The sequence below is a fragment of the Vidua chalybeata genome (assembly GCF_026979565.1).
Source record: "Vidua chalybeata isolate OUT-0048 chromosome W unlocalized genomic scaffold, bVidCha1 merged haplotype SUPER_W_unloc_6, whole genome shotgun sequence".
In the NCBI taxonomy this organism is placed as follows: Eukaryota; Metazoa; Chordata; class Aves; order Passeriformes; family Viduidae; genus Vidua; species Vidua chalybeata.
Genome location: NW_026530341.1, coordinates 264,923 through 287,218, shown reverse-complemented (window position 1 = coordinate 287,218; position 22,296 = coordinate 264,923). Strand labels below are relative to the sequence as shown.

The 22,296-nt window shown below is 40.4% G+C and overlaps 1 protein-coding gene across 2 annotated transcripts in view; it reads right to left on the bottom strand.

Annotated features, from left to right (window-relative positions):
- The window catches only part of LOC128783005 (ubiquitin-associated protein 2-like), a 194,013-nt gene that overhangs the window by 114,644 nt on the left and 57,073 nt on the right, over window positions 1–22,296 (bottom strand). For both annotated transcript variants that reach the window (XM_053933583.1, XM_053933582.1), the window contains exons 8-11: window positions 15,766–15,818; window positions 7,035–7,102; window positions 5,119–5,317; window positions 3,936–4,140 (exon numbers count right to left, since the gene is read on the bottom strand). In XM_053933583.1, the coding sequence (XP_053789558.1) occupies window positions 3,936–4,140; window positions 5,119–5,317; window positions 7,035–7,102; window positions 15,766–15,818 (525 nt within the window). The remainder of the gene's footprint in view (window positions 1–3,935; window positions 4,141–5,118; window positions 5,318–7,034; window positions 7,103–15,765; window positions 15,819–22,296) is intronic.

Genomic DNA, 22,296 nt, shown 5'->3' with positions numbered 1-22,296 from the left:
GCAGGAGCCTCCCTTGAAATGAAAAATGTAAACCCCCTCCCTCCGAATTATTATAATTTTGAAATTAAGGGCCTCTCAGGCAAAGATATGGGACTAGGAATAACAGTTCTTTATTAGGGAAAAAAGAAGAAAAAAAAAAAAGAAAGAAAAATGCAGTAATACTAAACAACACTGACAGAGTCAGAATACGACCTGACACCTTGTTGGCCAGGGTGTTGGTAGCAGTCCGATTAAATGGTGGCTGCAGTCCTCCTGGAGTGACAAATGTGGTTCTGTTGAAGCAGTGATCCTGTAGAAGGGTGTAGTTTTCCTCTGAAGGTCCAGTGCTGGTGTAGATGGACCTGGTCTTCCTCTGGGAATCCAATGGAGAAGAAAGCTGCTCCTCTGGGAATCCAGTGGGAAAAGGCTGCTTGTGGTGTTCCAATTCTCAGATTATATCCATGTAGGAATGCTTGGCTCCTCCTCCTGGGCGGAGCATCTCACAATGGGATGATGTAATTTTATCAGTCATGCAGTGACACTCAATGGCCCATTAACAGAAGATATCTCACCAGAGGGAGAATTGGTCATGGAAGAGATAAAGAAAACTGCCCCACTTGGTTTTAACAGGTGGCCCAATTAACAGAAGATAACTGCCACACCTCTAACAGATGGCAATAGAATTCACACCCCCAGCCACATCTTGCAACCTAAGACAGTCTTGATGCTCTCCTGGGGTTTCCCCAGTTCAGGACACCATCACCAACCACTTCCCATAGATGCCCTGCTCTGCTGCAAAATGCACCTGCACCCGAGCTGCTTGCCTTGGCTTTCTTAAAAAAATATAAAAGCAAACCTATTCGTACAGTGATATAACATTATCATACATTAGGCCCCCAAAACTGTTTTTGATTATTTTAGTCGAACACTGCAAGTTTTATGGCAATTACTTGTGACAATAAAATGTGATTACTTCCGAGGGGGTCTAGAGTTGTAACTTATTGGTATTATGAGCTAGGATTCCCCTGCCCCTACAAAATAAATGATTTTCAACAGAAATAGGAAGTCATCTGCCATCTCAATATGGCTGAAAATCAAGAGATACTGGATGCTGACAGGTTTTTTCCCAAGACTTCCCCTTTTATATTTTCAGACACTGAAAGTATCTCAGAGCACTGGTCAACAACCGTAAGAGCTACACGCATTTGCAGTGTGAAGGTTTTTTTATCCAGTTGAAGTGCATTAGAAAGCAACTTAAAATGTACATAAACATTTTCTCAGAATTTCTGCATGTCAAAGATTATAACTGCTACCAAATTGGCTGCTTATCTATCTGGAAACCTACACTCACACAGCAGAGAGATACAAGAGCTATCACTCTTCATAGTGAGAATATTGCTAGGAACTACACTGTAAAACCAAGTTTATGTCATTTTCACGATTTCTACTCATTTTACTCAATTAAATGAAAAATCCATACAATTATGAATATTAAAAAATGGGTAACCTGCATAATTTTCAGCACACATAAACTTTACACTGGGAAGGAATGCTGAGATGTAATGCACATTATGAAGAAATTATGTAGTACTCATTCAAAATTCATGCAATGATGAGAAGAGAAAAAATTGGGGAAAAAGACAAAATATGGTACAACCTAGAAGCAGCATAGGCACACTGAAAATAGGTATTTTCCAGGATTTGTTGAGAAACAAAGTGTACTGGTTTTGGCTGGGTGTCATGGTTTGACAGGGAAGTGAATTTTCTCAGGAAGTTGGGGTCAAACCAATCAGTGGTCAGGTTTGGATAGTGACACTTGGAGTGACCACTGAAGGCATTGGACACACCTCTGAGAACACAGGGAGTTAAAAGCAGAGAACTCCCAGGCGAACCCTCTCTTTGGTTCCGGTCAGAGTGCAGTGCAGACTTCCCCTGCCATGGGGGAGGGGAAGCCATGCAGCCTGGGAGAGGTAGGCCCAGGGTGTGAAGGGACTGGAATCAGGCTGGCCCCTGCAGACAGAAGGGTGGAGAAAAACTGAGATAACCTTTGTTTCCCCCCCCCCCCCCAGAGGAAAAGAGACAGAGAGCCTGAAGGCACCTGGAAATTTGCCAGCAGAGGAGAAAGTGAAGCGGAGTGCGAGGGGAAGGTGCCCAGCCGTGGGAGTTGGAGTTCTGGGCAGCTGAGATTTCAGCCATCCTGGGCACTCGAGACTTTTAACCCCTTCTTGGACAGTGAAACTTTGCAAAATGCTACTCCTCTTCAATTTGAAAAAGAAGAGAGACAGTCTGGGACCTGAGATGTTAGAAGAAGAAATCCTAGGTGGAAGGAGATGATGGAGTGGCTTTTGGATTAACTTTTCTTGCATAGCCATAGACTGAACCAATTTCTTCTGCAACAGAGACTGCATTTTTAGGGGGATGCAATGGTTGGAGCCAAGAGAGTGACCTGCTGCAGTGATGAGGAGGGTGTGGTGGTGGCCTCTGTCTCCAGGAAGAAGAAGATCTCTGTTCTTGAGACCCTCGGCCCCAGGGGAGGAGAAAATGGGGGGGGACTGTTGTCCCAAAAATGAGAAACTGAACTGTTGTTCTTTTGGTCCTTGGCAAAGCATCCTTAAAGGAGCCCTATGAATAGTCTCGGTTCATGCACGGTGGTGAGAGCACTGTGACATAGAAAGGAGGATGTCACAATGGCAGATTTTCTCCAGGCGGTGCCATGTGTGACATGGAAACACAGGAGGTCACAACTGTGTTTCCTGGGGGGTCTATGGTGTAAGAGAGACTCCTCTCTCCGTTGATGGACTGAGCATTGATTATCTGAAGGGTGGTAACTTGATTGAGGGTCTAAGTTGTGTCTCACTGTGGTTTGTTGGAGTTTGGGTGGGGGGAGGAGGAATGTTTTGGCAAGTTTTCATTCTGGATTCAGTGTGTGTCTTTTATCATAGTAGTAGCTTAATAAAGTTCTTTGTTTTTAAGCTTGAGCCTGCTCTGCTCTGTTCCTGATTGCATCTCACAGCACTCATTTGGGGAAGGTGTATTTTCATGGGGATACTGGCATTGTGCCAGGTTCAAAACATTACACTGGGCTAGAGTTAATTTTCTTCCCAGTGGCTGGTATGGGGCTATGCTTTGGGTTTGTGTTGAACACAGGGTTGATAATATAGAGGTGTTTTTGTTATTGCTGAGCTTACACAGAGTCAAGGCATTTTCTGCTCCTTGTATGGCCACGCTGGGGAAGAGGCTAGGGGTGTGTGGGAGGTTGGGAAGAGACAGTTGGGACAGGTGACCCAAACTGACCCAAGGGATATTCCAGACCATGAGACATCATGCTCAGTATATAAGATGGGGGAAGAAGGAGAAGGAGGAGGACATTTGGAGTGATGGCATTTTTCTTCATAAGTCACCATTACACATGATGGAGCCCTGATTTTCTGGAGATGGCTGAACAGCTGCCTGCCCATGGGAAGGGGTGAACGAATTCCTTAGTTTGCTTTGCTTGAGTGTGTGGCTTTTGCTTTCCCTATTAAACTGTCTTTATAACAACCCACGAGTTTTCTCACTCTTACCCTTCCAATTGTCTCCCCAGTCCCACTGGTAGGAAAGGGAGTGAGCAGCTGCACAGGGCTTGGTTGCTGGTTGGGGTTAAACCATGACACAAAGTCACAACAAAATTCCACTTAAATATTCAAGCATATTAAATCAAAGATGTCATTACATGAAAGCTCAACAACCTCTAAAGAGTCAATGACATTTATAGACTTAAGCCTCTCAAAACCTAGTTTGTGATATACTTATAATGTCTACTACCAGCAACTAAGTGTAATACAATGCTGTAACCAGTTATATTATTAGGATTATGTTTTTTTACAAAAGCTTTTCATTTAAGGCCATTTTAAACTGCTACTGGCATTAAGACATCTTATAGGCTAACAGAGAGAAAGCTATATCAAAGCACTTACCAAACTGACTAAGGACTGAAGCCTGGGTAATGGGCGGGTTTTGATCCCAGGACAATGTGGTAGTGGTAGTAGAACTATTATTGTTTTGTTGAGAGGTAAACTGACCCAAACCTGGAGATTTCAATTGGTCCAAGATTTGGGATCCAGTAGAATTTGTCAGTTTAGGAGACCCACGTTCTCGAAAGCCAGGACAAAGAACTGCAGACTACCAAGAGACAAAAAAAAAAAAAAAAAGAAAAAGAAAAAAAAAAAGGGGGAGTGGAGTTGACTATTTAATAAATAATTTGAACATAACTATAACCATAGGGTCAATGCCTACAGCTGCTATTTGGCAGCAACCAAAACCTCTTCAGTCCTAGATTACTAATAAATCACAGAATTGTTAGGGTTGGAAGGGACCTCTGGAGATCATCCAGTCCAACTCCTTGCCAAGCCAGGGTCACTCAGATCAGGTGACACAGAAGCAGGTCCAGGTAGGTTTTGAACATCTTCAGAGAGGGAGACTCCACATCCTCCCTGGGCAGCTGTTGTAGTGCTTTGCCACCCTCAGTGTAAAGAAGTTCTTCCTCATGTTGAGGCATCACTTCTTGTGCTTTAGTTTATGACCAATAAAAAAAATCAGCAGTTGAAGCATATGACCAGACCCTCTCTGGTTATCACTGATATAACTTCATCACTGACTATGACAATACTGATTTACTTTAATCCATGCATCTTAAAATAGCATGTATTTACTAATAGTTGCGTTTATTCTGTGAAAATCAGTTTAGGTTCCCAATTTCAAGCTCTCACTATTGACTCAGAAATAATCAGGTTTCCACAAAAAGCAGTCAGATATGTGTTTGCAAATAACACATCAAAGTTTTCTGGCATAGAACTCTTCACTACAAACAAGTGATTTCAGCCTAAATCAGCATGCAGTAAATACATCCACTCTCTACTCAAAAATTAATACAAGTACTTCATGTGAACTGAGAAACAACTACTTAGCAAAACCAGAAAAAAAAGTAAACTTTATTTTGTGTGTGTGAATGGAAGGAATGAAATTAAGATTTCCTTCAACATTTGCAACCTGAATTTTATAAATACCGAACCATCTAATTAAATGGCCAGTACTAGAAAAGTTACTTAACCTGAAATATTTACTCATTAGGAATATTTAGAAAGCATAAGATATTTTTACCAGACTTTGAGGAGAATAAGCATTTACAGCACTGGAGCTGCCAGTTCCTGATGCCATCTGGGTGCTGTGCTGAGAATTTGTGAAGACTAGGGCTTGGCCAAAGGTCTGTTGCTGGGGAGCCTCAAATGAGTTGCCTTCTGTCTCTTGGGTAAGGGTCACAGGCTTTTCAGGCTTTTGAAGCAGTGTTACCAAATCAATGCTGTAAGACAAAGCAAAGTTTGGCTGGAATAAACACAATGATTAGACTGTGCTGAAACTGAAGAAAGCATGAATACTAAAGCTGCCATACCAGCAACAGAATTATTCTGCTAGCTGAAACTTACCACTACAGCTAGAATATAAATTCTTTGCTCTCATTTAAAACATTATCAAATGTACATCACCATGTATCACATAAATAACCTATATGATTAATATAACCAAGTAACTCGAGACAAGTCATAAAAGATACATTGTGTTTAAGCCGATCCCTCCTGCCAACTCTTTATATATATTGATAATCCACATTCTCTGTATATCACAAAGAGCAAGGGATCAAAGTCCTACCTCTGTATGGGGTAGGTATACAGACAGTAAAGAATTAAGTCACATGCAGTAATTGCGTGTGTGATGGTATGGAAATATAAGCTATGTTTCTCAGATAGTAGGCACATATCCAAAATTACTTTACCATACATACCTGAGCAGGATAAGAAATGTGAATTTTCTTATATTTAACATGGCCTACTAACACCTACACATTTAACACAGGTTTATCTAAAGAAAGGCAAAGCATTCAGACAATAAAATAAATCTACTCAAAAAATTCTGACTTAAGTTTATCCTAAATATACCACAGGCTTGGGCTGAAGAGCTGCTTCCAGCACTTTGATTAGCATAGATTTTTTAATGTCCAAGCCTTTCTTATGGCAAGTAAAACACCAACCAAACAACCAAAACAAAAAAACACAAACCACAAAACAATACACCAGAACTTGAGCTGATGAACTAAAATATTTTCTAACATAAATTGAGGGACATCCACTGGAAGAATATTTGCATTAAAACAACGAACATGTGAGCATATCACAGAATAGTTAGGTTTCAAAGGGACCTGTGGAAATCATCTAGCCCAACCTTCCTGCCATATCACCTTTGAGAAGGAAAGGAATGGAATATACACTGTAAGCCAACTGACACCATGCCTCCTCCAGGTCACACCCATATTATAATGAAAATTTTGCTGCAGTCTGAAGTATAGCAGTATAGCTGTATCAGGATGTTTGGGACCATTAGGCCATCTAGTTTTCAGATCTCATGCTATCCAACTACAGAAGTCTTCATCATTCAACCTTAACCTGCTCTCTGAGGCTAATGCAGGCAGCTGATTCCACATAATTGGCCAGGCATTTGGTGAAGACAAAGACAAGCAAAGGCAGCAACTGCCATATTTTTCATTCTCTAGCTGAACTCTATATCATCAGTTAAGGCAAGTAATTGTGATGGCAAGGTAATTTTCCTGGTAAGCAACACAAGCTTTTCTGTCAACATATTTGTCAAAGCACTAAATTCTGAACACTTTCTACATCTACAAGGGCAGGGTTTTCATTTTCTGGACAGCAAAGCCAGAGCTTCCTTTTCAACAACAGCAGCACAGTTTTCTTACCAGCTATTTTTGTTCCTGCCAGTAAGCAGTCTTTGTGCAGAAGTCAGTATTATGTTCATGGATTTGCTAAGTTTGGCTCCACTTCTGTAGTCAATAATAGGTAACACAGGAACCCACAAAAGCAAGACTTTCACAATTTTGAAACTAGCTTGACCAATCTCTGGCCAAGGCTGCCCTGTGTTTTAGTCAACATTTTATATGTGCAAGCTAGCATTGCTTCAACAAGCAGAACGTTTTTAAGGTATAGGGAAATTATGGAAAAAGAGCTTACCTTTGCCTAGGAGTCACGTGATTCTTAGCTGGAACAGAGGAAGCAGTGAAGATTTTTGTTTCAGAAAGCTGAAAAAAGTGTGTAGGGGGGAGAGTTATTTTAATCATACACATGCTCACACCAGTACTGTGACATCTTTCAGAAATTCCATCTTGGTCACACACTTTTAAGATAAAAGTAAAGTCAAACTATCATTACAACCAGTTATGCTGCAGCTCTGCTTAAAAAGACAAAAACACGTAGTCGAACTTCAGCAAAGTCTTCTCCACAGAATCAAGTACCAATTTAATTAAAGTGTTAGGAAATCTACTGAACACTGAATGGTATACTAATGTAACTACATCAGTTTGGGAAATAGTTTAACTAAAAACTATACCAGTAGAAAGTAATTAATGTGACAGCTGGTATATCATCATTGTGCGGACATAATTTAGGACTCCATAGAGCAGCTCTGATAAATCTCGTTGCAGAAGTCTAACACATTGCACTGTTCCCACTCATTTCATGTATCGCTATTTTACATTTCAGCTCACATCATCAGTGGAAGCAGGTTTGCGCTCAGGTATGTACAGTGAACTAGCATTCATGGTTCCTTCTTGGCACTTCTAGGAGTGGCAAAACCATCTTAAACAGATTGCTCTGCAAGCACGAGTTTGAAAACAATAAAGGGAGAACTGTACAATTGCTTATACTAGTATACCAAGTCAAACCATCCACAGCAGAAAACTACAGCTTTCACCATGCTGTTACAAATAAAAATAGATACTTGCACAGGTAGCTGGGGAGGGGGAGCTGGTTGGTTGGAATTTGGGGGAGAAAGGGGGTGATTTTGGTTTGTAGGGGGGTTGATTGTTTCTTGTTTGGGATTTTTAATAGCTTTTTTTTTAGAAAAATAGTAGTTAAACAACTAGAACTTCCTATGGCTAATTAATTTCTATTGACAGGAATACTTGCAAACCAGAATAAGTGTTAAGCCAGTATAGGTTTGGTTTAACAAGGCAGAGATATGACTGTATAATGGTTATATTTTAAATTAAATTTGCACAAAATCACCCTTAACTACTTTGGTGTAGCTCTGTATTTAGATTAAAGAATAACTGACCTATTCAAACATGCACGAAGAATCCCTCTAGAATGTGACATTTGAATGTAGCTCTTCCAGGAAATTATGCATTTTTAATTGCTAGCAGCCCAGTTTAAAGGACATCACCGATATGAAGTAATATCATCTGCCATCCCACAGGTAGCTCTACTGAAAGCACGTATGTCCCTGTACATGGTCACCTGGGATTCTTCTATGAAACATTTGATTTAAGTAGGATGTGGAAGGTCTGACTGGGAGCAAATCACTTACTGCTCAGAGGCAAAGTTCAAATGTTTCATGTGCTCTCCCCTAGCACTACACTGGGTCATGAAAAAATTAGTACCACCACAATTCCTCCCTTAATTTCCTTCCCTTCCTGCTAATACAACATATTTTAATACCATCTTTCTGGAACACAACTCTGTCCTGAGCATAATGCTGCCAGCCTGCAACTCTATGTACTGACCAAAACAAAGAAGGTTCAGCTCAAGCATATTTCCAATTTAAAAGGCTGTTTCTCTATTGCTCAGCTCTTTCCCCACCATATGTGTTATTTTATAACAATGTGTACTGTACTTTCTGTGGTGTTATGAGACTCCTGCATTATATGGCACGAGGAGGTCAGCTAATGGCACAAGCAGCAGCTTATGGTTTGCAATCTCTTGGTTAAATAGCAAATTCTTTGTAACGTCAAAAGTTTCTTATGCTCACAATACCCAGGATAAAACAAACCATGGCCAAAACACTGATAAATCCTGAAAACTAAGCAAATCGAGGAGCCTGGGGATGTTAGTAACAATGCAAAAGCATGCTTGACGTGAGAGAGGAAATGCTCTCTTCAAGTGAACCAGCATGCAAAATAGACATCTCCAGCTACCAGCTTGGCTACACTGAAGTCTACACTACACCCTGCAGCAAACTCACTGCCACAAGCTCCAAACACCTAATTCAAAAGTCTTCTGGGATTACAGCATTTGTCCAAACACATACTTTGTGCAGCAGCAGCTGAAAAGTTTTATCACACAGATGTATTTAGTATTTCTTAGAAGTAATATCAGCTCCTAACAAAGTTATTTATGCTCACTGTACACTACAATCACAAATCTTTTACTGAGGCTCTGGCATTTTCCCAGGACTGAATGAACAGTTGTGAACCATTCGCAAGCAGCGGCCCCACAAGGTATTTCCTCCATCTGTAGTGAAATGTCTGTGCTTTTAATCTCCTGTTTCTATGATAAAAATCATTCTCCAATCACCAGACATAGAATATATTTAACAACTAAGCTACCAGGCCATATGGACAGTTGATAAGTGAGGACCACAAGAAAATATACTCAGGCATACTCATAAAAACTCAACAGCAACAAATCAGAAATAACAAAACCTTATTAGTGTTTTGACATGATGTACTGAAGTTAAAGAAATTAAAACAAGTTCTTGTGCTGCTTCCCGATAAAGGAAACACTCCCACTAATTTTTTTTAAGTGTTGCCATTGTTTCAAATAAAAATCAAAACTACCAATATGATATACAAAATGTTTGCCTTCAACCACTTTCCAGCAATTAGTATGTATTCTATTTCTTCCCTTCTGATAGTTTCTGTAGTTAAACTTAATTTTATTTAGCCAGAAGAATATAATCACAATTTTAAGAGGAAAACCCAGAGCCATCTATAGTACCTCAATATTTGTCTGGTCCTTCATTGTCCATACAACCTCCGATTTTCACTGCAAAGAGTTTCCTCTATTTAATAGCATACTGACAACATACTAGTGGCAGCAGCTCTCTGGCCACAGAGAGCAACGCACAACTTTCCCAGGCATTGTCCTGGGGAAGGCTGTGAAAAGATTAGAGAAAAGAATGATAAACAATTCTTATCTTCACTTGCTGCACCTGTTTTTGTGAACATGTGGAATGTGTTATAGAGATTTGTTTACCAAAGGGTGGTTTCTTAATTGGCCAATGGTGATGGTGTTTAGATTGAAGGACCAATTGGGTCCACCTGTATCGTGACTGTCTGTAAGGGCGATGGGATTCTTAATAAGTACACTATAATACAGTGATAGATAAGCCTTCTGAGAATCATGGAGTCAATGCTAATTATTACCTGGCTGGGGGCCTGTGATGACATATACTTGCTCAATACTCACTACTAAAGATAATTACCAGTCCTGTCTAGTAATTAAATCACAGAAATCAAACTGTTCTCAGGTCAAACAACATGAAATTTCATTCACCTGCACCTAACTTGAACTTGACTAGGGAACACCACATTTAAACAAAAATATTCTTCAAAAAAACACCTGGTCTTTACCTGCAGACAGCAAATACATCAGCTTCCTTGGTTGTTTCAATCATTAGTCATGCTGCTAGAATTGTTTATAATACATTTAAATGCATGGATCCATTTTCCAGCCACAGGGTCACATTATGCCATTTTCTGCTAGACTAAAACAAGAACCCATTATATGCTAATAAAGTAACCTTTTCAGATTCAGTAAACTAAAAATCTCACTCTCAAACACCAATACTATCAGTAAATATTTTCAGCTATTTTCCACATGTTTTGTTTTGTAAAAATAATTAATAATTGGATGCAGTATTTCAGAATCAAGTTCAGGAGAGTCCACATACTGAAATATAAATCAAGAATGTTTAAGAGACAGGGAAGAGTGCCTAAAGGCAAAAAGACTACAATAGCGTTTTTTTTTTGCCACAGCAACACCTCTTTAGGAGACCATGCTGAGCTGTTCTTTTTTCATCATCCGCTACAATGCTGAAAATTTTTCAGTTGCTGCTTTCCAGACACCAGCCCTTTGTTCTGGAGGTGTGCCTTTATTCCTCTTAAAAAAATGGGCACTTGGCTATATTAAAGTATTTTTCATTTGCGAATGGGTCAAGTCTAGCAGCGCTTCGGATTTCTGTATGACTGGCTTACTTTTAATGGCCATTCAAACAAATTTTTTATTTCTCACAAATATTATTCAGCAGTGATCTTATTACTTCCAAATCATTGATAAAGACATTAGACGGCATCTGGCCTGGGACTGGATTACTTTATAGCACTGCTAGAAATGCCCTCCTGCAAAAGATTTATTGGCTAAAATTTTCATGGCAGCTTTCAATCCACCTAATGTGTTTCATGACAGCATGTAATTATATGTTCTGGCTTGAAAACAAAACCAGTGAGAGACTCCAAGTTAGAAATACAATTTATTAGGAAAAGTGAAAAAGAAAACAAAATACATATAATAATACAAAAGAAAAACCACTGACAGAGTCAGAATACAACCTGACACCCTTTTGGGTCAGGGTGTTGGTAGCCATCCAAATTGGAATGGCTGCAGTCCTCCTGGAAATCCAGCAGAAAAGCCTGAGTCTGGTGTCCCAAAAACCCAGATTATATCCAGTTAGGAATGCTTGGCTCCTCCCTCTGGGCGGAGCATCTCACAATGGGATGCTGTAACTTTTATCAGTCATGCAGTGACAGTCAATAGCCCATTATCAGCAGACGTCTCCCCAGCGAGAGAATTGGTTGTGAAAGAGGTAAGGAAAACAGAAGACAACTGCCATACAGATGGCAAATGGAATACATCTTGTCTTGCAATCTGGGACATTATATTTAGAACAAAAAATGTCAATCACATCTCTTACAAGGACATACTCTGTCTTTGCAGTTAATTTGAAATTTACTTAAAGACCAATATCAGGTTTATTTGAAGTGGATCTATTTTCATACAACTGCACTGAATGACACAGGGCACAAAGGGGTAGAGAAGAAGTGTGGAGATTGTTTGCAGAAACTGCACTTGCTCCTTTGAATTTTTTCTCCTTCTCACAGACTGTGTTGTCTGCAACACAGAGAGGGAGAGAACTCTCCTTTGCTTTTAGTTAGTTTTTCTTTTGCTAGCTGAGGCAGAGAAGTTACTCGGACTGTGGTTTTCCTTTTTCTTGGAACTTTTCAAACCTGCTCGGGACTGAAAACCCAGAACACTGGGAGCTCACACCTGTGGCCCACCAGGGCCCAGGACGCTGCATTCCAGCACCAGAGCCGAGCTACACCTCACAAAAAGGACTTTCTGAATTTTCCATCTCTTCAGGACAGCGAGAGGTTTTATTGTTTAATTTTTTTTTTCTTTTATGCTTGCGATTACTTTGCTTGTTAAATAAACAGGTTTTTTTCCACTTTTCTCCAAGGAATTCTTTTCCCAAACCAGTTGTGGGAGGGGCCACTTCAATCTGCTTTCTAGAGGGACCCCTTAGGAGATTTTCTCCCAAATTTGCCCTAAACCAGGACAGATAGTTAATTACCTAACCAGCATTGCTCAACACCCCTCCTGTATTACAAATGCTGCATTGTACCAGTAAACAGGGGTAAAACCAAGGCCATAAATTTTCAGTATCCTTAGCCCTTAGTTTATTTCTAGCATATACTGCAGAAATAGAGGACAGGTTTAAAGAAGCTGCCAGCTTTTACTGACAGTAATCAATACAGAAAACCTATGAATTTTAGAACTTAATTTCATTTTCTTGAAAGACATGAATCTCTCATTAGGTAAGGATGGAGCTTTCATGTCTGTTATATGAAACATTCACACATTTCCAGGAATTACACTGACATGCCACCCTAGAGGTTGAGGCAAAAGGGATGACTTCCAAGACAATCTCTTCTGAAAATAAACTTGAAATAATGGATGTTCATATAAAAGATGAAAGACTTCTTAAAAGCTAAGTTTTCCTTTCCATGTTTCTTGCTATCTAGTTTCTTTTCTGAACTACTTAAGCTTTAATATAATAGCTGAAAATTTAAAATCATAAATGTGAATTTCATGCATGATGATCGCAAATGCCAAATATATTGCAGACATGAAGACATCTCCTGCCTGTTAAAGAATGAGAACCCAAATTCTTGTAAGTACTTTACACAACACATCATGATGAAACAACAGGAATGAAGCAATTAAGCAACAACTAGCTCCTTTTTTAAGATTATGAACATGAAATGGACTAAGTGGAACAATAATGCAGATTTAAAACAAAAAGCATCAAATGAGGAGTCTAAAGTTAATAGTAAACTTCAGCACTTAATTACATAAATGTCTTGTGGTTATGGTGTTATAGTTTTGACATGGGAGTGTTATATATGTATAATTCGTGCAGTTGGGGTTGCATGTAATAAGTTGTAGTTATAGATGTTATACACTGTAGCCACAAAATGTTTTAGAGTTACTGGAAAAACCAAGGCAAAAGGAAATTCGCAGATTAAGTTGCCAGGCACCAAATTAGCATTTAAAAAGCCCTAGCCAGCAGAAAACAATGACCGCAAAGAGCTGGCTATTAGGTCACACCCAAGCGAATCACAGGCAGGTGGTGTGGAGGCTGGTACTCAGACTCAATACCAGGAGGGAAGACAAGGAGGGGGACATCTGGACTCATCACTGGCTGATGATCTGCTGCTAGGAAGACATCAGTGGCCAAAATGCCTTCTCTGTGAGAGAAGACTGCATGAATATGCAGCTTGCCACAATGACTTATAGCCAAAGGCGGAATAAAAAGTATAAAAACCCTCTGCAGAAATACAGTGGGGTGCAAAAACTTGAAGGAGGCACTGACTCTGTCGGGCTCCGTTTTGCACCCAGAGCTGCTCTGTAGACTGTGGGCTGACCCAACCGAGCTGCGGTTGGGGAAATTCGAACTCTAAATTGTTACGCAATCGCAAAATAAATTTATGCTATTAATTAATTCAAATTGGCTTGTCTCTATTTACAACAGGAGGAATGTAAGAAAGTGATTTAAAAGCTTTTTGTGTAACACTCTATTGAACCAGTGAAGAGCTGAACACGCCTCTGTGAAAGACACATGTTAGAGGCGAAAGAATCCCGGGAACTTCCTCTTTCTTTCCCGGTGGGCAAGAAGGTAACATGCCCTGGGCCCACCGGGTCCCATCATGGCCAGGCCCGGGAAGCCTGCCAGGCCCTGTCCCAGGCTGGGCCGGGCAGGCTCTACTGCAGGTGGCTGGGCCCCTCTACGGGGGCTCCGGGGGACTCCGAGCCCCGTTCTGACCAGGCTGGGCCCCAGCAGCTGCCAGGCAGGAAGGTGGGGGAGGCTGCAGAATCCTGGCCGGAGCAGGGCTGGCTGCAGCTAAGATCTTACCATCAGATCCCCTCCCCCCAATGCAGCTGAGACCAGAGGCAGCCCTATAGCTGTGCAGAGTGGCCCTGCGACTAGAATTAAACGCAGAGAAAACCAAAAGCAACCATAAAGCCGATCCTGACAGCCCCAGACGCAGCTCCCACCACAAGTTACCGGCGGGTGAAGTGACCATTTGAAAGGCTCAGGTGACATGTTAACTCTTCCAATACTTCAATCCTCCCTCGAGTGAGAGAAAGGAACAAGATGCAAACATGTAAAAGAACAACATGGAAACATCATAGTCAGTGAAGAAGTTAAGTCCCAGATGGGAGGCATGAGGAGATGCCTTAATTTTAAAACCGAAATCCTCTTATAAGTTATGGAAAAAAGACTCTTTTCCCTATAACACATGAAACTATAGGGAGATGAAGGGTTCAAATTGATAGAGAGCAAAAACCTTCATACTAAAATAAGCAGATGTTCAATAACTATGATCCCATAAGAAGTTTGAACAAAAAAAGAGAGAAGAGCAGTCCTGTACCCCCAGGAGAAGATCTCTGTTCCCAGGAATGAAGATGATTTTAGAAATAAATAATGAGAAATTTTACCTTTAACCAGCTCATCTTTAAACCAATACCCCATAAGTCAACATAGCCCATAAACAAGCTGTGGGATGGCTTGTGGAAAATGAGAAGGGGTTCACAATAGCAGATTTCCTCCGGGCGGCTACTATTCATGACCAAATTGAGAACCACAAAAGAACTGTTTTTCCTCTTGTGGAGAAGTCTCCATAACATTAACAAGAGGAACTTCTCTCCCTAAGTGAACTTAAGAAAAACTATTTTAAAAGTAGTAAACTAACTAGAAATTCTAAGTTCTGTTTCTTTACATTATCAGTGGAAAAGAAAAGGTTATAGGGGGAGAAGTGTTAGGAAAAGTTTGTCTTAATTCTTACTGCTTTCTTTTTTCTTTTAATTACTGTTAATAAAATTTTCTTTATACCCTTTTAAAGTTTTAAGCCTGCTTTGCTTTTCTCCTAATCCTATCTCACGACAAGAAGTACATTAGTAATTGACCAACACCGAAACATACCACACTCTTTAGTACATTAGACCAGGAAAGCTTAAAATTAGAGAAATCTTAAATTAACGAACCCAAACCACTACATATGGCTTTAAATTCTTAAATAATAGGGGGAAGTATGTGGTTAACACCCACCAGCATTGAGCAGTGCAGAATTATAATTCACAAATAAATAATTTGGGATAAAACTTAAAATTTTATTATCTATGTATTGTCCACCAAGAAAAAAATAAATATTTATTGATTCAATTTTATTCTAAAAAAAAACCTTATATAAATATATTTTAAACAGGAATTGCAGCAAAAAAACACAATAAGAAATATCACTACATGCACACAAAGTATTACTTCAAACATTTAGTTTTTGAAGACAACACAGAAACTCTGAAAAGGGTAAATAATCAATTGGTCTACCTAACAAGGCACACTTACATCTTCATTCCAATCTTCTGCAGTCCATTCTTCTACTGAGTTTTTCCATGTTCCTATTGGAATTAGAGGAAGGAAAGAAAACAGTTACAAGCTAAAAGCACAATGTAATTTCAATCATTCTGCTTTATAAGCAATCCTGTTTTCATTATTCATGGAACACAAAGCAAGGAGATAGTGGTTGGAAACATGGGAAGCTCTAGAAAACTGTTTTGCAGATTTACAGTTTTGGGAAGTGGGTTTGTTTATTTTCTCATTTAATTTCTGATTTCAGGTATTTCTTAGCCACTGTGGTACCAGACATAATTTGCATGAACGCATGTCTCTACCCAGTGATTAATTGCAAACATTGGAAGCACTTCCTCCTATGACAGTGAGAGGTTACTGAACCCTCCCATGAGATCTCCCAGTTTCATGCACAAATTCATACAAAGCTTGAACAAAACATGACCACAACATCGCCTCTACCATCCATAATATTACTGGCAACATAATCAAATTCAAGACATAAACTACAGTTCTGGAGGCTCCTTTCCAACATCTTAACTCTCTCCTATGAGCAAAATAAGCCAAATACTCTCCCCTGAGAGATGAATTTTCTTTTAAAACATATAATTGATATAATGACAGCAGAAGAGTCAATAGCTTCCACTGTACCTGCAGAACAGTTTGTCCCGTAACTTCTCACAGTTTTTTTGGCAAACACTGGAGGACAGCACACAGCCCACAGCATCTAGCAACAGGAAAACTACAGGAAACAATCCTACAGATGCAAAAACCTGATCCATTGTGGTAGTTGTTTCATCATAGAAGGCAATCAGGCTGGTCAAGCATGACTTCCCTTTAGTGAATCCATGCTGACTGCTCCTGATCACCATCTTGTCCTCCATATGTGTAGACATGGCCTCCAGAATGAGGGCTCCATCACTTTTCCAGGGATTGAGGCGAGGCTGACTGGCTGGTAGATCCCTGGGTCCTCCTTCTTGCTCTTTTTGAAGATCGGGGTGACATTTGCTTTCTTCCAGTCCTCAGGCACCTCTCCTGATCTCCACAACCTTTCAAAGATGATAGTGAGTGGCTTTGCTATGATGTCTGCCAGCTCTCTCAGCACTCCTGGATGCATCCCCTCAGGGCCCATGGACTTGTGGATGTCAAGTTTGCCTAGGTGTTTTCTGGCCCAATCCTCCTTGACCAAATGAGTGTCTTCCTCCCACCATTCCTTTACCCTGCTCCCCTGTGTCAGAGATCCCTGAGGGCTGGTCATGTCAGTGTAGACCAATACAAAGCTGGCGTTCAGTAACTTTGCCTTCTCTGCATCCTCTGTCACTGGGGTCCCCCCTGGATTTAGTAACGGGCCCACATTATCCTTAGTTTTCCTTTTGTTATTGTTGTATTTGAAGGAGCCCTTATTGTTGTCCTTAATATCCTTAGCCAGATTTAATTCCAGATAGGCCATGGTCTTCCTCATTTCATTTCTACTTACTCTGACAACCTCTCTATATTCATTCCAAGTGGCCTGACCCTGCTTCCATCTCCTGTGTGTTTCCTGCTTATACTTGAGTAGTGACAGGAGTTCTTTATTCATCCATGCAGGTGTCTTGCCACCTTTGCCTGACTTCTTGCTGATTGTGCTGCATCATTCTTGAGCCTGGAAGAAGTGGTGCTTGAATATTGACCAGCATCCTTAGACTCCCCTGCAGGGCCCATTCCCATGGGATTCTTCCAAGAAGATCCTTGAGGAGGCCTAAGTCAGCTCTCCTGAAGTCCATGGTTGAGATCTTACATGCTGCCCTGCATCCTCCTTGCTTGATACTCAACTCCACAATCTCATGGTCACTGCAGCCAAGGCTGCCCCCAACCTTCACATCTCCAACAATGCCTTCCCTGTTTGTCAGTAAAAGGTCAAACAGCCCACCATTCCTTGTGGGATCCTCCAGTACCTGTGATAGAAGTTGTCATCAATGCTTTCCAAGATCCTCCTGGACTGTTTGTGCTTCACTGTGTTGCTTCTTCAGCAGATGTCAGGGTAGTTAAAGTCCCCCACACGAACCAGGGACTGTGACTTTGAGGCTGCTTCAAGCTGCCTGTAGAAGGCCTCATACACTTCTTCCTCCTGCTCAGGCAGACTGTAGCACACACTCACAACAGTGTCACCCTTACTAGCCTGCCTTTTATCTTAACCTATAAGCTCTCAACTCACTCGTCATCCACCCCAAGACAGAGCTCCATACATTCCAAATGTAGCCTCACATAGAGGGCAACTCTACCACTGCACCTTCCTGGTCTGTGTCTCCTAAATAGGGCGTGGCCCTTCATGACAACACTGCAGTCATGTGAGCTATCCCAATCACAATGAAAGCCCTGTGACTGCACACAGATCTGTATTTCCTTCTGTTTGTTTCCCATACTGCATGTGTTGCTGTACAGGCACTTGATAGAGGTATTTGAGTGTGCCAATATCCCAGTGGGGGTGCAAGGGAATGCTCTAAGTCTTGTCTTGTGGTTACAGCTTTGGTTGCTCAAGGCATCCCCTCTTTAAGTCTACTTTTGCTACTTGGGTGGTCAGTATAGTTATCCCCTTCCCACACTTTATCTGTCAAGCCTAGCCCTGTCCAATCCATCTCACTTCCAATCTAATTTAAAGCTCTCTCAAGAAGCCCTGCTAACTCCTGAGCTAAGAGCCTTTTTCCCCTTTGAGACAGGAGGACCCCATCTGTTGCCAGCAGGCTCGGTGTTGTATAAACTGACCCATGATCAAAAACCACAAAATTCTACTGGTATCACCAGTCTCAAAGCCACGTGTTCATCTGCATGATTTTCCTGTTTCTTGCCCCATCATTCCCTGCAACTGGCAGGACAGAAGAGAACACTACTGGTGCTCCAGATCCCTCGACCAGTCGTCCCAAGGTCCTAACATCCCTCTTAATGATCTGCAGACTTCTTGTTGGGAATTCATCAGTACCCACCTGGAAAACCAGTAGCACGTAATAGTCAGTGGGCCGTACCAGGCTGGAAAGTTTCTTGGTGATGTCCCTTACCCAGGCCCCAGGGGGACAGCACATCTTCCTATGGGTTGGGTCTGGTCAGCATATCAGGCCCTCCATTCCTCTCAAAAGGGAGTCACCAATGACTACTAAATTTCTTTTTTTCTTAATTGAAGAGGTCATGATGAGGGGGTAAGCTGCCTTGCCCTAGGTGACCCCTCCATCCCAGAACCACCTTCATCCCCGTTCTCCTTTCCATGGTCCTCATATTCCGTGTCCTTGCACCTATTTGTATAAGGGCACCTGGGAAGGTAGGGTAAGTTGGGAGGGGATTTGCCTGCCACCCCGAGCAGAACCCTGTTTCCACTCCCCTCCATCACTAATGTCCCCTCCTCCCGCCTGGTGGTGAGAAGGTAAGGAATCCATTGCTTCCCCATCACCTTTGGGAGACTGAATCTACTTAGAATAATACTTGGGATATTTTCCTGATATTCAATTCAAACATTTATCTGTTATTCCTACTTATGATCATGGTTCTGTGAGTTTATTCTTTTTAAATACTGAACATAACCCATCACCCTTTTATTAGTTTACTTAAGCTGCTAAGTTTATTACTATCGTTTATTAACATTCTACCTTTTCAATGCAATCCTTCCAGTTTCAGTTATTTCACTGCTCTTCTTTGCACTAAATCTAGTTTACTGACGCCTTCCTCCTATTGATGGGATTCCAAGTCTGATCTTGCCACAAGTGCAATTTCCTTTTAGTCCAAAATCCACCTTGGCATTATTGCAACTCCATATATCCTCTTCCCAACCTTCCCCCAAGCCTTGCAAAGCATCGCAATTTAAGAATTCTCTGGTTTGCACTAAAATTAGGCTATGTATTTTCAAGGATCCTTGTCATTGCAATTCAACCTAGATGGTCATCTATGACTCTTTCCTGTTTCCCTTAGTGACAAGTCTAGTTTAAAAAGTTATAAAGCCAATAAAATGTATACTACATATTTTTTGTAACTCTTCAGCTATTTCTCTCCAATTCCTCACTTCCTGTCACACTATTTGATTGTTTTTTTAATAATCAGCCATAGATATTAGTGCAAAAATAATTTTATTTTGGTCTATCCCAAACTTATGTAATAATCCTTTCCTTCTGGACTGCATTCACATTCTAGAATAACCTGTAAGTTTCCTAAAATGTTCCTTCTGACTTTTGCAGCAGTCCTAAAAAAACAACCAACAACTTCCTTGTAACTTTTAAGCTAAACAATTCCCTTCTTCCCCCACTATAATTTTTTTCTTTCGTGTTGTTCTTCAGTTTCAAAGTTATTTAAGGCTACTCATAACCAAGATAATAACAAATGAAGTTTTTCTGTTAAATTTATGAAACTATTAAAGTAGAAGTATCATTAAATTACCAGAATATAATTTTTTATAACTTACTTTGAGAAGCGACCACCTCCAACATAATTTATTTATAAGAACTGTTGTGATTTGAGGTTCAGGATCTCCCATGGATTTGTACATTACAAAAAAGGCTAAGAGACTGAACACTCAGCATGCCTGTAAGAAAATATCAATCATATTATTCAAGTTTATTCCCTTTTGAATAAGGACTGGTGGTTTTGTTTCGTCCTACTTGTCCCTTCTCTTTACCTTTCAGTTGTACATTACTTCTATAAAAATTAGGATGTAGAAAACCCAATGCTGAATTATTTAAAATACAATCAGACTTAAACATTATAAACCATTAAAGATTTGCCCTTTACTCTCTCTTTTTTTTTTATTTCAGCCAACAACAATAAATTTTACCTCCACAGAACCAACTAGCTTTTCTATAGGATTATACAATGGTGCACCTAGAAACACCTTTCATTCAGGCTACTGCAATTCCTCTGGCACTTGCAACAATTCAGGACAAGAGGTGCTAAAGTGCTTTCATAGAAGGTATGGGGGCAAGTACATTTTGGAAACAAATAGTGCAATTATTTTTAGTTGAAAATGTTAATGTTGATAATTTCCCAGCACTGGCTTAAAGAGGAAATAGCTAGTAAATACTCAAAACTTTGCAGAGTTTATATTTGCGTGATATCTTTAGAAAACATTTTAATATGCAAAATTGGTTTTGTTTCCCCAGGTAATTGCCCAGTAACCTCCTTTTCAATGTAACTGCAGATGTAAGATACTAATTCTCCATGTAGCCAGTATGCGCTAATTTCTTTTTTTTTTAAGATTAAAGAAGAAATAAGACTGAATAATAAGGAATAAAGCAGGGATTTACATCCTGCCCTTCCTCTCACTGTATATACTTATCTGAAATCCTTTGCAAGCCCACTGAAGATTATATGGGTTTCCACACATAAACATCGCCCTCATTCACATCTTTAGTAACTCCACATTGGTAACATAATTATTATCGAGTCTGTTGTTTTGTAACTAACATAACAGCACTGTAAGCTAAGGGAAAAAAATGAAAACTAATCCTTGTGATTAATAAGCCAAATCAAAAGCTCAAATTTGTACAACCTGCTTCCAGTCCCACATCTTGTCTGCCACTCCTTCCCCCTACCTCTATTTCCATCTTCCTTCCCAGCACTTTCCTCGGTTTTAAAACTATTACCTCAGCTGCAGCATCCTCTAATAAGCCCCAAGATGCTTTCCATCACAAGGTTGAAATTGTTTCCCACTTGGACAAAACTAAATAATTCAATTTTAAAGCCTACTCTTTTTCAAGAAAACTTTTTAGCTCAGGGACTTATTGCTGACATTCCTACAGCTTGTGTAAAGAAGAAAGAAACAAAACACTCTCCCTATAGTCATATATAGAGAGATGTAGAAGCATGGAAGATAAGGGGCTAATGTGTGTGCCTTAAACACCAATAGCTGGATGTCTGTGGAACCAACCAAGGATTGTTGGTAATAACACACTGTGAGAACGAACAGGATGTGGCTGGAAAAGGGGCCATATGGAGGTAGGGCAACACTTTTCTGGGACAAACATCTTTGTTCTAGTTCCTGGAGATAAGCATGACACAGTCCAGCACAAGCACAGGAATGAGATTGAGAAGAGGCCATGGACAAGGGGGGGGATTCAACACCACCAAAGACCCCTGGAAGCCACCTGATCCATTCCTAGAAAGGTCTAGAAGAGACTGTGCATGAGAACTGATTTGCATAGAAACAAGAAACTTATCTTCAGGATGGGGAAAACTTATCTATAAAAAGGCACCCCCTCAGGGCCCAGGGTGACTAGTGACTTTTTTCTTTCTCCTCCCTCTTTAATTCATCTCTCTCTTCCCTTTCACCCTACCCCTTTATCCAAAACCCACTGCCGTGTGCTTATATAGGAGATCAGGGACTAACACACCAATTTCAAGCCAAATGTGTAATTTACAAATAAATCTCTCTAAGCTTTTGCAGACCTTCTGATTTTTGTTATTCCTTTCAACCACGAACATTAACAAATCTTGGGTGCTCCCTTTCCCTTAAGGGTGGGATGTCACAAGAGACATTTTTGTTTTGTCAGTTATGGTACCTTTTCCCTTTGCCTG